This window comes from Chiloscyllium plagiosum, chromosome 7, assembly GCF_004010195.1.
Source record: "Chiloscyllium plagiosum isolate BGI_BamShark_2017 chromosome 7, ASM401019v2, whole genome shotgun sequence".
Taxonomy (NCBI): Eukaryota; Metazoa; Chordata; class Chondrichthyes; order Orectolobiformes; family Hemiscylliidae; genus Chiloscyllium; species Chiloscyllium plagiosum.
Window position 1 is genome coordinate 92,214,975 of NC_057716.1, and position 17,810 is coordinate 92,232,784.

At 40.6% G+C, this 17,810-nt stretch overlaps 1 protein-coding gene across 3 annotated transcripts in view; it reads right to left on the bottom strand.

Moving 5' to 3' along the window:
* Window positions 1-767: 767 nt before the first annotated feature.
* The window catches only part of mrasa (muscle RAS oncogene homolog a), a 61,979-nt gene continuing 44,936 nt past the window's right edge, over window positions 768-17,810 (bottom strand). For all 3 annotated transcript variants that reach the window (XM_043694239.1, XM_043694238.1, XM_043694240.1), the window contains 3 exons: window positions 10,017-10,116; window positions 6,566-6,645; window positions 768-4,012 (listed from right to left, as the gene is read on the bottom strand). In XM_043694239.1, the coding sequence (XP_043550174.1) occupies window positions 3,916-4,012; window positions 6,566-6,645; window positions 10,017-10,116 (277 nt within the window). In that variant the 3' untranslated portion in view covers window positions 768-3,915. The remainder of the gene's footprint in view (window positions 4,013-6,565; window positions 6,646-10,016; window positions 10,117-17,810) is intronic.

Genomic DNA, 17,810 nt, shown 5'->3' on the forward strand with positions numbered 1-17,810 from the left:
TTGAGAGCTCTGGTCAAAAATCTGATAACAGCAGGGAAGATGCTATTCTGGAATCTGTTTGTACATGTATTCAAACATTTGTATCTTCTGCCTGATGGAAGAAAGTGGATGAGAGTATAACCGGGGTGAGAAAGGTCTTTAATTATGTTGGTTGCTTTGTCAAGGCATTGGGCAGTATAGATGGATTCAATGGATGGCAGGTTAGTTTGCGTGATGGGCTGGGCTGCATTCACCAGTCTCTGTAGTTTCTTGCAGTCTTGGAAAAGCAAATGCCATACAATGCTGTGATGCATCCAGATAGATGCTTTCTATGCTACATCTATAAAAATTGGTGAGTCCTTGTGGACAGCTGAATTTCCTTAGTTTACCTTAGCCAAGGTAGAAACATTGTTGTATTTCTTGACTATCCTGTCGATGCGGGTGGACCAGGACAGAGTTTTGATGATCAAAACAGAAGGCAACTACTTTGGATATGACACAATCCATGGCCGATCATTATGTCCAAGTTGGTGTACAAAGGTATTTCTCCAAATCAGAGCAGCATTTACTCCCTTCTCAAATATATATATATAAATGTTTCAGCCATTTGCACTCCAGCTCGTACCAACAGCAGAACTAAAGTCCATTCAGTTTAGACTGTTGGGCATGGTGTTATTTGGTTAAATTCCATCTCTCATCAAAATCCAGAAAATGTGAGAAATGAAAATTGGTTGTTACAGTCAACCCAGCTCTGCATGCGCAAATTTTACTCCACCAAATTTCACAGATTGCAGTTTTCCAGTTAGAATTTTATTAAAATATTACATCGCTTGTTCAAAACCTTTTTTCCTCATTTTTTTTGCAATTAAGGTCACAGTATACGATTTACCACACAAAACCTCTAAGTCTCCAATTAACGTGAAGTACAGTAACAGCCACAGATTCAGATGGCTGTTGTCTTGGTAACTGTTCAAGTTCACCTTACAAATGCCACACAATGCCATGTTTAACCCTTAAAACATCACCAGTTTACTTGTCACTAGAACAACAGTCTGCTATGAGGAACAGTTATGGTAATGGAGGCAAAGAGTTGGAAATATGATCTGTGACGTTTGCCACTAGTGTGGTACTCATAGGGTTAAGGTGCAGTCCAAAGTTCCAAGCCCTTTTCTCCTCCCTGGTACCAAATACTGAAGGGATGTTGTCATCCCTTTATACTGTCGTGTAAACAATTTAATGAATGAATATAGATACCAAATTGCACTTTAAAGATACTGATGCTCTGAAGACAGCACTGTGTCACTTACTGAATTCACTGGTATATTGCAACCAACAACTAGCTGTTGCCAACAGTTTATGCGACTTGGTAACAAAGCAGTTACAAAATACAAGGAGAAGCTTGGTTGTAATCACACCATCTGCATTCCTACTATCTATAATACAGTGACTATTAACAATGATGTGCCACAACATAATGAGTTTTAATAAATTAATTTGGCAGCAAAATGCCAACCGAGTTGAAGGATCCATTTCCCATATGAGCAAGACAACTTCACTGTGGCCCAACAATACTACTTAGCCCCAACTTCAGGATAGCATTGTGTAAACTACCATTCTATATTCTCATGACAGTCGTACTGTAGGTACCCTTGAGTGAGATTGCCAATGACTGCTATGTTGGTGGCGACTTTGTGCTGATGATTAGCCTGTTCAAACTTATTTCAATCAAAATCCTTTCAGACGATGCAAAGAGATCTTTCTCTTCTTTGTCGGAGCTGGATTTGAATTGCTGTAAGAGGTGAAAGGTCAGTAGGGTGGCAGCTTTGGCTCAGAGATTGCACTTTCACCTCACCATGTAGGTCACAGGTACATGACCTACTCCAGTGATCCGAACACCTAAGATCAGATGACCACACAGTGCATTACTGTGGGATTGTTATACTGTCAGCGTTGTCATTGTTTAGATGAATATTCAACATACACCCTTCATGGTGATTGTAAAAGATTCTGTGTACTAATTGAAAAGAAGATGGGTGCAAATTAGCTGTCATGTTTATTTCACAACAGTATCCACACTTCAAAATGCTTAATTGACAGAAGCACTTTGGCATGTTCCCCGGTTTTGCATTTCATATCTGAACTGAGATTGGCAATTAATGGACAAGTCAGTTGTATAGCAATCAGTGCGCTCCTTTTGTACAAAGTGCAGAGACAGTTATTAAGCCAAAAGTTAATTGAAAGCTAGTGGCACTAGCGTGAATTTTCCCACCTCCCAACTGGTAGAAACTATGTGTTTAATGGTGGAGACTGGAACTTAACCCATGTAAGAAACTAGGATGACAACATTTTGTAATTCTACAGTTGGTCAAGCCAGTTCAGTAGCAATTACCGGACTTCTCAACTGGATGTCAATGACTTCAAGGGCAAAAGTTGCCACTAGCAGGAGTCTTGTACAGCATAACATCAAGTGTAGTGTAATGCCCTAAGCTGCCAGTAGAGACATTTGTAATGGCAACTGAATATTCACTGAGATAGTTCAACTAATATTCATTGAGAAAAAAAAACAAGCTATGGACCTAACATGTGCTACGAACTTCATAAAAGATGCTGAAAAGCTTCATAAGGCTAAGTCAACACTTCCCACTTAGATGTTACTGTAAAAATCATGTAGACAGGGAGGGAGTTGGCTTTTTCGAGGTGCATGTTGGTTGCCACAGTTTCCTGGCAGTTTTCAGACTTTCCGACTAACATTGGCTTCACATTGCAGCAACTGGAACAGAGCTTACCACACAATTTACAATTCCCCTCCCATCTGCGCAGTGACCACATTACGATGGATAATTCCAACTTGCTTGGTCTTCAGCAGCTCAACTCCAAGTGGTAAGGTAGACCCGAGCCTGAGTCCCACTGTTTCCTTTCTCTGTCAACTGAGAACTGCAAGCCTGAGGGCACATTCACCAGGACAATGACTATTTTCAGTTTTGTTTGCTTTCTTGGGAAAGGGAATATTTCCTTCTTACTCAATTACAACAACACGCTATCACACATCTGGTACCAGAAAATGGTGCCATTGATGCAAACACTTTCTCTAAACAAATCAAATCGCAGTGCAGTTTTAACAACTGAGAGACAGAGTATAAAATGGGTTTGAAACCCCCAAAAAAAGTGCACATATTTTAAACAATTACAAAAAGTAACATCAAGTTAAAAGAACTGCTTCAAACCCTTTAGACTTCTGGGGAGAGTCCTTCCATTTCTGTGTGTTGAGACAAAATGCGGACCACAGGCAGCTACATCTGAATGGGGCGAATAATGTGAATCTTTTCTTTATATTTCAAAAAACAATTGTGGATGGGCTTAAGGAAGAGGGAAAACTGCAGTTAATAAATTTAAGGACGATGTTTGAAGCCATGTCCAGGAGGCAACTGCAGATGGATTTAATTTCTCTCATCGACATTCCAATTCCAGTCACCTTCCTTTCTCCAACAGACAGCTTTTTCTGACATTGCCCTGCAACTTAGAAACCGACATGAGGGGGTCATGTCGCTCGTTGAGCTTAGAGTCATAACAGCTCAGTGCAGCAGTTCAGTCTGGTACACAACTTAAAGTGAGAGGCAAGAATGATAGTTTTTAAAAAAAAAAGTCACTTCTCTGCCAAATCCGGTTTGAGTGGAGTTAGACCGAGGTGCCTTTGCGTTCCACAAGGCGACTTCAGTGTCTTCCGAGAGTGCAAACCTGTTCAGTGGAAGAGTGGGGGGTGGGGGTTTTGCCCCACACCCCTCTCCCCCTCCGTCCCACACATAACACTGCTACAGTTTACTGAGCACATAGTCCGAAAGATCCTTGTGTAGCACACAGGCGGTACATAACTTAGCATTAGGTTCAACGTTTCTATTGAATTGACCAATAGCAGCGTTCAAGAAGGCAAAGAAGCTGTCACATGACTGAGCACTGCAGTTTGTTAGAGCCAGTTGTCCTGTCTCCACGCCATTTTGCTTTCTTCTTTTTCTGGCTCTTCTCTGGTATTTGTTGCCTGTTTGTAATCAGAAACAACGCATCTTTAGTTAATGTCCTGGATTTGAAAATCCTTTCTCTATTCTCATATTTCAGGTCAATAGGTGAATTCTTACTGGGTAAAGAGATGGCAATGGCATGGACCAGAGACAAGAAATATTGTCTCCTGGTCTTGTTTATGACACAAAAGAAAGGATGATGTTTAACACGTCAAATAGATAATTTGAGAGAAATTTCTTCACAGAGAATAGCTTACATTTGTACTTAACTACAACATGGTGTATTTGAAATGTAGCAAAGATACATTTACAAGGATATTCGGGTAAAAAGACCAGCAGAAGGATGCGCAAAGAGAGTTAAAGCAAGCAGGTGGAAAGGATCATGAAAAAAAATCTTCAAATGGTTATTTGGTGTCACTGGCAAGTCCAGCTGTTCTTGTCCATCTTTGATTGCCCTTGAACTGACTGGCTTTCTCCACCCTTTTAGTTACTAGGCAATATGTGGCTCAGTGGTTAGCACTGCTGCCTCACAGCGCCAGAGACCTGTGTTCAATTCCCACCTCAGGCGACTGTCTGTGTGGAGTTTGCACATTCTCCCCGTGTCTGCGTGGGTTTCCTCCGGGTGCTCCAGTTTCCTCCCACAGTCCAAAAATGTGCAGGTCAGGTGAATTGGCCATGCTAAATTGCCTATAGTGTTACGTGAAGGGGTAAATGTAGGGGGGTGGGTTGCGCTTTGGGGATCAGTGTGGACTTGTTGGCTCAAAGGGTCTGTTTCCACGCTGTAAGTAATCTAATCTAATGTTGTTGCGGGTGTGGTGCTGGAAAAGCACAGCAGGTCAGGCAGCATCCGAGGAACAGGAGAATCGATGTTTCAGGCAAAAGCCTTTCATCAGGAATGGGCTTTTGCCTGAAATATCAATGCTCCTGCTCCTTGGATGCTGCCTGACGTACTGTGCTTTTCTAGCACCACACTCTCGACTCTAATCTCCAGCATCGGCAGTCCTCACTTTCACCTGATATGTCGTTGTTGGTCTTTTTTGTTTGTACATGGTTTATCGGCTAGGCCAACATTTATTGCCAATCTGTGTATGTCCAAAGATAGCTAAGAGTCAACCATAATTCTGTGGGTCACTTCAAAAGCAGATAAGGATGAAAGATTTCCTTAACTAAAGGACAATAGTGAATCAGATTGTTTTTTACAACAATTGACAGTGGTTATGTAGTTACCAATAGGCTTGCTTTTTATCAAATTTAAATTTGATCATCTGCCATGATTGGATTCAAACTGATCTCCTCCGAACATTAGCCTAGAGTTCTGGATTACTCGTCTTCTGACATTATCACTGATTGGGACCACATGTAGGCCAGACCAGGAAAGGATTTCCTTCTCTAAAAGGACTTCAGTGAACAAGACAGGTTTTTACAACAATTAACATAGAACATTACAGCGCAGTACAGGCCCTTTGGCCCTCGATGTTGCGCCGACCTGTCATACCAATCTGCAAACCATCATATGAGTGGCATAGACTTGTCCAGTTGAAAGACCCTCACTCTGTGCTGTAAAATCCATGTAATAGGGTAAGCAGGGTACAACAGTGGATTTATTTTGTGCTTGATTCTCTATAATTTTTGAATTAGTCAAGTCAAATTATGAAAGCACTTATTATCATAGCAACAATGTATCCATAATACTAGCTTTTCCAAAAAAAGGAGCACACAGACATTATGGTTATCAAATGCTTTTACTTGTCTGTGGCCAGTGTTAGTAGACAACGCTTTCAGTTTATATAGGGTGTAACACTGTGAGGGGCTTTAGCAGAGCATTCACAAACCAAGGGGAGTGAATTTTAAGTAAGCGGTAGAGGTTTGAGGGCATATGAAGAGACATTTTTACAACCAGATGGTGGTGAGGACTTGAACTCACTGAAAAACTGAGGTAAAGGCAGAAACTCTCACCACGTTGAACAAATATTTGTAGAGGTTTGACAGCAGGTTGTTCTTGTTATAATGCATGTTTCATCAATGTTAATTCCCTGTAATGCAATTGATGAATTGGGAATGCTGTTTCTACAGCGTGAGCTTTTAAAACGTGTGTTGGCTGTGACACGATTACATCGCCAACATTTTAAGCTCTGTTTCTAATGTGTGATTTTTCTATACTGTGGGGTTGCACAAGGATGCAACCATAGCGTTATAGAACTACCTGTATGGGCTTAGAGCAGATAGGCGGAGTATGCTGTCAACCAGCATGGACACATTGGGTCAAACAGCCTCTTCCTTTTGCTTCACAGACTTTAGGCTGAAAAATGTTTAAAAGGAACAAACTCCAAAAAGGAAACAGAAAATTGATTTTTTTTGGTTGAGACCAGAGGAAAAGTATAAAAGTCTGAATTTAATGCCAGCTTTCTCTCAATAATTCTGTCAAATTTGAAAACACCATCCACACACTTACAGATGCTATCTTTTCATTTACACATTGAACTGTCTCTCTGCATTTGAAAGGTTCTGGCAAATGTCACTGGGTACAGAAAAGATGAAAATGACTGCAGATTGAACAACTTGCAAGAACTTACCTTATGACTCGAACAAGGTCATGAAAGGCTTTGTCAACATTCAGAGGAGGATCCTTGGCACTGGTTTCTATGTAAGGTATCTTGAGAAAAATAAAATGTTTTATTTTAAATTAGTGGTGAGTAACAAAGCAAAAAAGGAATTTAAAGCCACATATCACGGTTTCTCAGTTGTCTGGAGTGGTGAGTCAAAAATTCAGAAGGAGGATAGTATTAACTTCATGATTAATCTGCACACAAGCTGTCTGAAGCCATTCATGATCACTGGCAACATTCAAAATAGAAATTCTATTACGATTCAGTTCACAAGGAACATGGGCCCCCAACACAGAGCAACTCTCAAATTTGTCAATACAACCCCCACCATAGTGGGAGTGGGCAATTTCCTGATCTGAAGTGGGCAGTAATATGTGTTACTGGTCATTCTAGTAGCAACATTCCGATAGCTGCAGGAGGCAGTGCACATTTTGCTACATAGGGGAATCTACAAAAGAAAATGACTGCAGGCCAAAGGCAGTTTAACAGCATATTCCGTCACAATTCTTTCCAGGAGAGTCTTGTGACTGCATTCTTGAAAGTTAAGGAGTCTGGGGAATGCAAAGCCTATTTACCAAACGGCTCATACGGGGTTCAAGGAGGCTATTCAAGACTCAGGGATGACTATTTTGTAACTCCCTGAGCGAGTAGATTGGAGAAAGTCAGGACTGCAGATGTTGGAGATCAGAGTCAAAACGTGTCGCTGGAAAAGCACAGGCGGTCAGGCAGCACGCAAGGAGCAGGAGAGTCGACGTTTCGAGCATAAGCTCTTCATCAGGCTCTTCATGCTGAAGGAGATGACTAATGGAAAATTACGGAGATGGATGCCAAGAGGGTAAAAGAGAATGATGGTGTTCGACAACTGGAAATTGAAGATTTCCACACAAATGGATTCAAGCACAACTTCTTCCCCTGCTCTTATCAGACATGGACCTCTTTAATGTTACTGTTGATCTCTCTCTGCAGCTTTAACACCATATTTTGCATTTTGCCTGTAACCCTGATGTACTCGTATAGTACAATCTGCCTGTGAAGAACACAACATTTTTCACTATACCTTGGTACATATGACAGTAATAAATCAAAACAAATCAATTCAAATCAAGATGGGAGGACCCTACTGAGAAAAGCACAAGGCAGTGAGGTGTGGAGAAATAGGCAGAGGACATTTCCTGAGACAGATCACTTCTACTACCCTTAGCAGAACTGTCAGCTCCATTTTGCTGCACAAAATTCATTGTTGACATAATCATCATGGTGCCTGGTGTAAGTGGCAATTTTATGTGGAGAAACTGCTGTGGGTAATGGGAAAAGACAAAACACATAAGGCACATTGTTAGTGCGAAGCCAAGAATATAATACTTTGTATGTAGGGCATGCTGTGTCTCGATCCGGAAGTGCTTGATTCTAACACTGTGCCTGAAATGGTGAAGGGCTCAAAATTTTAAGTGTCACTCCTCACATTTGCAAGTGCACAGATTCACTGAAAGCAAAGAGGCAATGTATTTTTCTTACACATGAAGCAGCAACTCTGTATAGATTGGGATACCTGAGGGATTAGAATATTGCTGCTTACTATTCATGCACGCAATTAGTGAAATAAACAAGAAGGCTGGCTAAATTTAGTCAAGTGCAAACTTTGGTGACCACAAAATGGATTTTGCATTCAGCGAGGGAGGAGGAGTGCAAGTGAAAGCACTGAGCGAGGCAGCTACAAATAGCATGTACTGAAATAAATTGGTGGCCATAGCAACAATGATACTTTGATATGACGAAACTTGCATGAAACTCACACATAGGAGAAACTGAATCTATTGCACAGCAATAATTAAGTGATCCTTTGTTCAGTAAGTTAGAACTGTGAGTGGGTGGATCATTTCGATGATGACGAAGGTGCCAATGTTCTAAGTTCACCCCATTTCTAGCTGTGGGGCAGACTCGGAGAAGCGACGGCAACACTCGAACAATGTACAGCTTAAGCAGTGATCTGAAAAATCACCAATTACATTGTCAGTGGATCTTCCCCACTGCTGGCAAGACATGGTTTTCTCCTGAACAGGCAGTTTTAGGGCTCAGTTAGCCTAAAAATTCACAACTAAATGGCAACACTGCTTACGTTTGCAGCTGCTGGTGCTTTAGGTTCAAAGGTGTGGACCAACATTGGTGTTTCAAAGATATGTATACAGCTACACTTAGGAATAAGTGCTGCTTCTGAAATCGGTATTGCAACAGTAACTTACATGTCCCCAGATGCTCCATAGTACCAATACAAACAAAAAGACCAACCATACAAATAGATTAGATTCCCTATAGTGTGGAAACAGGCCCTTCGGCCCAACTAGTCCACACCGACCCTCCGAAGAGTAACCCACCCAGACCCATTTCCCTCTGACTAATGTACCAAACACTCTGGGACAACTTAGCGTGGCCAATTCACCTGATCTGCATATCTTTTGGACTGTGGGAGGAAACTGGAACATCCAGAAGAAACTCACGCAGACAAAGGGAGAATGTGCAATCTCCATACAGACAGTCGCCCGAGGCTGGAATTGAAACTGGAACCCTAGTGCTGTGAGGCAGCAGTGCTAACCACTGAGCCACCGTGCCGCCCCAAATAACAAGATGTTAGACAACCCAAAGCTTGTTTAAAGAGGGAGGTTGTAAAAGGAATGTCTGTCTTTAGCAAGGAAAGCAGAGAGACATAGATGTAGCAGTGGTATACCAGAGCTTGGATCCTAAGTGGCTGAAGGCACAGCCCCCAGTGGTGAAGCAAATAAACTGGAGGATGCTCTAAAAGACTGAAAGTAGATGGGCACATATATCTTGGAAGGTCGTGTCACTGGAGGAGATTGCAGAAACAACAGGGAGAGAGGTCATGTGGTGTCTGAGAACAAGGATGATGAATTGAAAATCTAGCTATTGTTTGATCAGGAGTCAAGGGAGAGGAGGGAGTACAGAGATGATGGTGAACATTACCTGGTGAGAATTATGACACAAGCAACAATGTTTTGGGTTAATTTAATTTAGCAGAGATTGGAATGCAGAAGACCAGCCATGAGATCTTGCAACAGTCACGTTTGTAGAAATGAATTAGAATTTCAGCATCCGATCACCGAGGAACAGGCAAAGTCTCTATCTTCTGTTATTTTCTACCATTATATCCAATGCAAGTTAAATGTTGGAGTGCTAATCTATCATGCAAAGTGTCAAGAGCTCTCTCTCCTTTTAATAACTGTTTAAAAAACGTTAGAAGGTTTGGGCTGGAAAATATATCACTTGGGCTTTATGACTAAAATGACCTCTCATGCAAAATGGAATGTTAGCAATTTGTTACCAATAAAACACTAACTTGACAGTTTTTAATCAAGTTAGGAAGAATTCAGAAATGAAGTTCCCTTTGATAAACTGTAATACTTACATTGTACTTAGCAGCCATTTCTCGTCCTTGTTCACTTGTGACTTTTCGCAAATGCATTAGATCAACCTTATTGGCGACCAGAATCATGGGGAAAGACTCTCTGTAATCATAAAACAAAGGAAGAGATTAAATCAAAGCAGCAACATCATTTCCTTGATGAATCTTGGAAAGAAGGAAGAGTCACAAAGAAACAAACTGACTTCCACTGATCACAAGCAGAAAGCATCAAACTATCCAAAACAAGGTGAGGGAAAAAAATACTCAGGTAAAACTCATTCTGGGATCTCGATCCACTTTAATTGATGAAACAGTTTCAGCACTGCTTCCAAAAAATAGCTGGATTAATAAATTCACCACGTGCAGTCCTACAGAGTCTTACACACCAGGAGGGTGATCAGTGTTAAAGCAGTACCGTTGGGTGCTATTGTTGGAGTCATGATTGTTTTTTACTTCTGTCAGACAGAAATGACTGCTGGAAGTCCTGCTGTTTAATGATCCAGGCATGAAGTTGGATGTTTGGAAAATGGGTGAGAACATGATCTTGGCTGACCATTAATATCAATTGGGAGGTAGTGAGGACCGTAGATGCTGGAGAGTCAGAGTCGACAGAGTGTGGCGTTGGAAAAAGCACAACAGGTCAGACGGCATTTGAAGAGCAGGAGAGTCGACTGATGAGTCCTGATGAAGAATCCTGCCTGAAACATCAACTTTCCGGCTCCTCAGATGCTGCCCGACCTGCTGTGCTTTTTCTTGCGCCACACTCTATCAATACCAATTTAACCTGCAAATTTTCTCTTCCATTCTTAAGCCAATAATAGATATGCAAGAATACCCAATGAGGCACCAGACACCACACGTGGAGCCATAATAAGCACCAGGCTCAGCATGAGGGAGAAGAAGGGCAACAATCAAAATGGAGGGATCAATAATGTGCCTATCAAAAAAAACATCCAATTCCACAGCAATAACCAGCTGGAAAACATAGGATTGTATAAAACAGACAGACAAACAAACAAACAGTCAGTCATTCGTTTTTAATTACCGGAACAAACTTTATATTTGGACGGGAGACAACAAATTATTGACTAGCGTGTAAGATATGGCAAGTTAAACAGTATATGTTCTCAAAAGGGGAATTTTGTCCTTCAAACTAAAACCAAAAAGCTAAATTGAATGCCATTTCCAATTAATCTGCCCAGCCTTTTTTAAACCTTGCATTGGATTTATTTTACTGGCAAAATCCAGGAAATATATTGAGTTCCATTTTTTATTGCCGTACTCTGTTACCACACTGTCAGGGTGCATTTATCTTGTGAGAAACTGCTGGTCGAACAGAATTCATATCACTGGGACTGATGACATGAATGCCAAAGCACTTCTGCAGTGCTCCCAAATTACCAGAGCAATTTAGTCAGTTGTGAAATCATGCTTCATCAAAGCAAGCAAATCCTTACAAACTGCTGACATCATCGAACACAAAGATGAGCAGGCAGAAGCTCGAGTTGGTTACCACTCTGCTTCTCACTGATGCCACCAGCTGCGTTACAAAGAACCATGCCCTACTGGTTACCAATATAATTTAAACCAAATTTAAATGAGCAGCTTTAATGTATCCTTTGGTTTTCATCGAAAATTTTAATTGTATTTATGCCTTCAATTAGTTTCAGAATTTCTCCTCACTCTCCTCTTCACCTGAAGTTGCATGAAACGTGGTACATTCCTCATCTTAAAAATAAAATACGGATATGTTGGAAATCTGAAACAAACACAGAGAATGCTGGAGAAACTCAGCAAGAATGGCAGTATCTGTGGAGAAAGAAAGATTTGACGCTTTGAGTCTGGTATTACTCTTCTTCATATCATTCCTTATCTTGCTCAATGTGCAATCTTGGACAAATGAGTGCTGTCTATTTGATCATGTGGAACATCAACAGTCAAGTTTATCCTACTCCATTGTGAACAGTGTTAGCTCAGTTCACTTGATTGTAACACTTCCGTTGACTGGACAGGTTAGGACAGGAAAAACAAAGAAACATTTCTTTACTTGGAGAGTTGCAAATCTTTGGAATTCTAGACCTGAGAGAGCGTGAGATGGTCAGTTGTTGAGTATATTCAAGATAAAATGTTTTGTACTCTAAAGAGACCCAAGAGATATGGTTCAAAAGCAGAGAAGTGGACTGAGGTTGAACATCAGCCATGATCCAACTGAGTGTAGAACAAGTTAGACAGACATTTTCTTTACTCCTGCACCTGGTTCTTAAATTATTTTTTTCAAATTCTTCCATGGAAGGCTGAGATTGAAACACAATGAGTAATTATTAACTGCCAGCTCAGCACAGTTCGAACATTAAACATGCAACCTTTCAGGTGGGTATAATTTAATGTCACATCAGGGTATTTATTCACTGACCCATCAGATAAGTGGGGACTCACTGGGTGGGTTCTGGGCAGAAGTGGTATCTGAAGAACAAACAAACTTGCAGTTACACAAAGAGCTCTTCACAACTTACACAATATGGCAAAATTCTAAATGACCAATAAAATACAAATGAAGTGTTGTTCCTGTAGCAGATGCCTTGTGCACAGCAGGTAGCTGTGGTACTTACCATTGCCACTTCATGTTATCTACACCTCTGCCTGTATTTTGCACAGAGTAAGAGTTGTTTGAGGTAGCTTGCTGCCATTAGTCTTTGTTTTAGGCCTGCTACTTATCAATGGTAGATGTTAGACAATGGTAAAGATTAAAACCTTCTGTTCAGGTGAATCTAAACAGGGCAGACACTTGTATCAGTTAACAAGGTAGATCATTGTATGATAACAAGAAGTGCAACACAAATTACCATCAGGCATAATTATTGGACTCTCAGCAACTGTACAGAATACATCTGTGCCTTATGAAGACTACACAAAACACAACTGCATCTACCCAAAAACTGTGAGACATCAGATTGGGTGCAGCTAATGCAACTTCAAGATTAATTCATTCAGAACTATTAGTAGCATATATGTACAACACTGCCTACAAGTGTCAAATGACCGGATAATCTGTTTTTGTGATGTTGGTTAAGGAGTAAACAATGGTTAGTACATGATCTTTTAGGTTCACCCGAGAAGGTAAGTTTGTCTAAAATAATATAAAATAAAACCAGTTCTGAAGAAGAGTCACTGGACTCGAAGCGTTAACTCTGTTGTCTCTGTACAGATGCTGCCTGACCTGTGTTTCTCCAGCAATTACCATTTTTATTGAAGCTAGACAGAACCTCAGTTTAATGTTTGCCTGAAAGTAAGCACCTCACAACTGTGTTGCATCCCTTTGGTACTGCATTGAAGCTCCAGCCTCAATCATATCAAGTTGATATCGGATGAATTGCAGTTGTAACTGCATTTCAATCTCCACCTATCACGGAATAATTTGCAGAATCCTTGCAGTGTAGAAACAGGCCATTCAGCACATCAAATCTGCACTAGCTTTCCCAATGAACATTAACTTAGAATGGTACTTTTACTCCAGTAACCACACACATAGTTTCTATCGAAAACTCTAATGCCTTCTGAAATGCTTTAACTGAACTTGCCTTCAGCACATTTCTAGGCGCATTTCAGACTATTAACTACTAACTATGTGAAATAGCTTTTTTACAGATTAAAACTGCTTCTTTTGAAATTTTCTTTGAAGTACCTGCCCTCATTCTCGATCTTTCCATGACTGGCAACAGCATCTCCTCAAGAAAAAATGGCAGGGAACATATGGCCTCTTAAACATGTTCTGCATTCTAGTAAGACGATGGCTGATTTCCTACCTCATTTTCAAGACTTTGGAATGGTGCTCAAACCCACAGGCCTGTGACTCAAAGCCAAAAGTCACAAAATCAAGTCTTTCACTTGGTGCCATCTTTGGATTGACCACATTTCTCAGAAAAAGAAAGATCTGAGGGAGTTTTTTGGTATACTGCTGAAACAGCTAATTTTAGTAACACACAAGTGGAACTTAAAAACAACTTTACCAAAATTCGATTGCAATGCGTGTCAAGACTTGCTGGCATGTTGAGAGAATGATGTGAGCCGCTATAAATCTATACTTACAAGTCTTAAAATATACAGGGTCAAGAGAATGCAAGCTTGTACTTGTTCCAAATTCCTACAAATACACAGCAAGCAAAAATACTTGATACTAAAAGGTGAAGAGGTTGGGAATGGTTTTAATTAACTGAGGTGATGAACTCCAGTCACAAGAAATTTCTGAAACTCCATGAGGGATGTTGAAGGCAGAATGTTTTGAAAATAGATTTATCCTGGAAACAAATCTGGGTGAGAAATCATATTCATGGTGAAAATGGAAACAAAACACATTGAGCAAACACATATTTGCGATGCTGAGGTCCTGATACTGGATCATCCAGATCTTGTCCTGATTGATGGAGTCATTGGCAGGGTCTGATCAGGAGGGTGGGCCTATGAGAGTGTAACAAGTCAGGGAGCCAGCCCTGATTTGCCAAAAAACAGAGCTGATCAAAATCACTCCTCTCAAATAACCAAGATCCTAGACTGGACAAAAAAGCTTTTACAAAGCATCTGTTAATGGTAACAAATGTGGAGAATCTCAGCAACTCTGGCAGCATCTGTGAAGTGATGTATGATTTTGCAAGTGTCCAATATGACTGCTGCACCTAATCAGGGCACAACATTAAAGTTTTCTAAGAAGACGAAGATTACATTAATTTTCTCATAATTAATCAAGGGTTCTCTGGATTATTGGCCTTGCAACAACATTGTGGAAGTGCCTTCATTGTAATTCAAGAAGAAAGCTTATCTTCTGCAACAAGGGATCGGCAATAAAGGCTAGAATTGCATCTATTTCATTTAAACCTTTCATTCAAGATCCTGAAACCACATTGCAAATTCACAAGAATCAAGTTTCCAACAGTGACTTCACTTCAAAAGTAATTCACTTTCAATGAGCAACTGGACAGGCTGAGGAGTGATATAGTGAGATATTACTCTTTATTTTAGGTGCATACTGGAAGGACTAGTTACTTTATAATGTTGCAGGGTCAGATTCAACATACTCCGCACGTCCAATACTCAACTTGTGTTATCGTCCAATAGATGAGTTTAGACAAAGGAAAGAGACAGGAACAGGCATATTAGAAATCAGTCCATTTTGATTACTGACTGAAGGTCCAGAGAGAAAACTTTTAATAAACTGGACATTATTCAGTAAAGTAGCAAAGGTTCTGCCCACTCCAGTTTTGGAATATAGACCTCCTTAGGAAGCTCAGCAGGAAGATCTGCTCATTCCCAGTTACTCTCAGGAAGGTAATGGCGAGTCATGTTCTTTGGCTACACTCTGCGTGCAAAAGAGACTCCATACAGCTGTTCGATAGAGAGCTACAGGGCTAGTAATCCACAGAAGATTAACACAAACCCCACTATGGAAGTTTCAGCATTTGAATTCAGAAAGAAAGAGGAGTAATGAAAAGCTATTTAAAATAAACCCCAAATCTCTCAGATTGTCGTAAAAACCATTTTAGCTCATTAACGTCCTTCGAGGAAGGAAATGTCTGCCTCTTGCTCAGTCTGACCAGAACTGACTGCCAATTTGACTGGCTCTTTGCTGGCCTCTGCAATAGCCCAGAAATCCACTAACTGTATCAACATGCTGACAGCAGCAATTTGTAGTGGCAGCTCTGAATAACAACTATTGATGGGTAATAATTGCCATCTCTGACACATCTTGGGGATGTAAAAAACAAATATATGCCTTGGTGGGGTTGCTTTTCCTTTGAAAAATGACTGGAGTCACGTGCAGAGATCGAAAATAAACATCAAAATTAAATAAGCAAAAAGTTGCAGTTGATGTGGTTTGCATGGTCTTTATCAAAATCTTTGACAAGGTCCCATATGGAGGGCCAGCCCAAAAGACAAGAGCCTATGAGAACCAAGGCAAGTTCGTAAACTGGATCCAAAATTGGCTTGAAAATAGGAAGCAAAGATTGATGATGGAGGGATGTTTTTGCTATTGGAAGTCTGTGATCAGTACTTTATCATAGGGACCCTTGCGGTTTGTTACATACATTAATGACTTGGATGTGAATGTAAAGGTATAATTAGTGAGCTTGCAAATTGCAGAAAGATTGATGCTGTTGTTGATAATGAGAAGGATGGTCTTAGGCTGCAGTCTGATATTGATCAGCTGGTAAATTGGGCAGAGCCATGGTAGATGGCATTTAGTCCTTAAAAGTATGAGGTGATACATTTTGGGATGTCTAATAATGGAAGGATATACACAATGAATGGAAGGTCCCCAAGGAGTACTGAGGAATAAAGATCCATAGACCACAGCTAGAAAGGATGATGAAGAAGGCATATGCTAGGGCAATGAATATAGGAGGAAGGAAGTCTTGTTATAACTTTATAAAACCTGGTTAGGTCACAGATGGAGTATTGTGTGTAATTCTGGTCACCACATTATCAGAAGGAAATGACTGCATTACAGAGGACACAGAGGTGAGAATCTTTTCCCAAGGCAGACACAGAGAGCAAAAGTTTAACATGAGGACTAATGGTTTAGAAGAGATCTGAGAATTTTTTTCCCACTCACAGGGTGCTGCTTGGAAATATGGAATGTGCTGCTTAAGCAGGTTGTGGAGGCAGGTACCCTTGCGACATTTAAAAAGCTCTGGATGAGCACTTCAAATGCCAGGGCATATTAGGCTATGGACCAAGTACGGCTAAATGCCATGAATGTAGATTGGTGTTTGTAGGTCTGCATAGGCACGGTGGACCCTAGGGCCTTTCGCTGTACTGGATGAGTCTATGACTCTAAAAGAAAATATGAAAACAGACCCTTCCGTCAAACCAGTCCATATTGAACATAATCTCAAACTAAACACCTACCTTCTCCTGGCCACTATCCCTTCAAACCTTTCCTATTCATCCATCCAAATGTCTTTTAAATGTTGTAATTGTACCCGCGTCGACCACTTTCTCAGGAAGTTCATTCCACATGCAAACCACCCTGTGTGTAAAAAATATGCCCTTTATGTCTTTTTAAAATCTCTCTCCTCTCACCTGAAACATGTGCCACAAGATATGCAGAGTCCAAAGGTGTGCAGGTTAGGTGAATTGGCCATGCTAAATTGCCCATAGTGTTAGGTGCGTTAGTCAGGGGTAAATGTAGGGGAGTGGGTCTGGGTGGGTTGCTCTTCAGAGGGTCTGTGTGGACTTGTTGGGCTGAAGGGTCTGTTTCCACACTGTAGGGAATCTAATCTGTAGGGAATATAATCTAATCTAAGTCTTGAAATTCCCTATCTTTGTGAAAAGACAATTATCATCAATGCTATCTATCTCTCATTATTTTATAAACTTCTATCAGATTGCCTCTTAACTTTCTAAGCTCCAGGGAAAAGGTCCCAGCCTTTCTTTATAACTCAAACCTTGTATACCCAGAAACATCCTGGTAATTCTCTTCTGAACCCTCTCCAGCTTGATAATATCCTTCCCATAACTGGGCAACCAGAATTGGACACAGTATTCCAGAAGAGGCATCATCAATATCCTATACATGACTTCTCAACTCCTATACTCAAAGGGTTGAGCAATGAAGGCATGTGTTCCAAAAGCCTTTTTAACCACCCTGTCTATAAAGGACACAAAATTCAAAGAATTATGTATCTGCACCCTCTAGATCCCTCTGTTTTACAACAGTACCCAAGGCCCTACAATTAATTGTGTAAGCCCGACCCTTGTTTGTTGGACTAAAATGCAATACCTTGCATTTATCCAGATTGAACT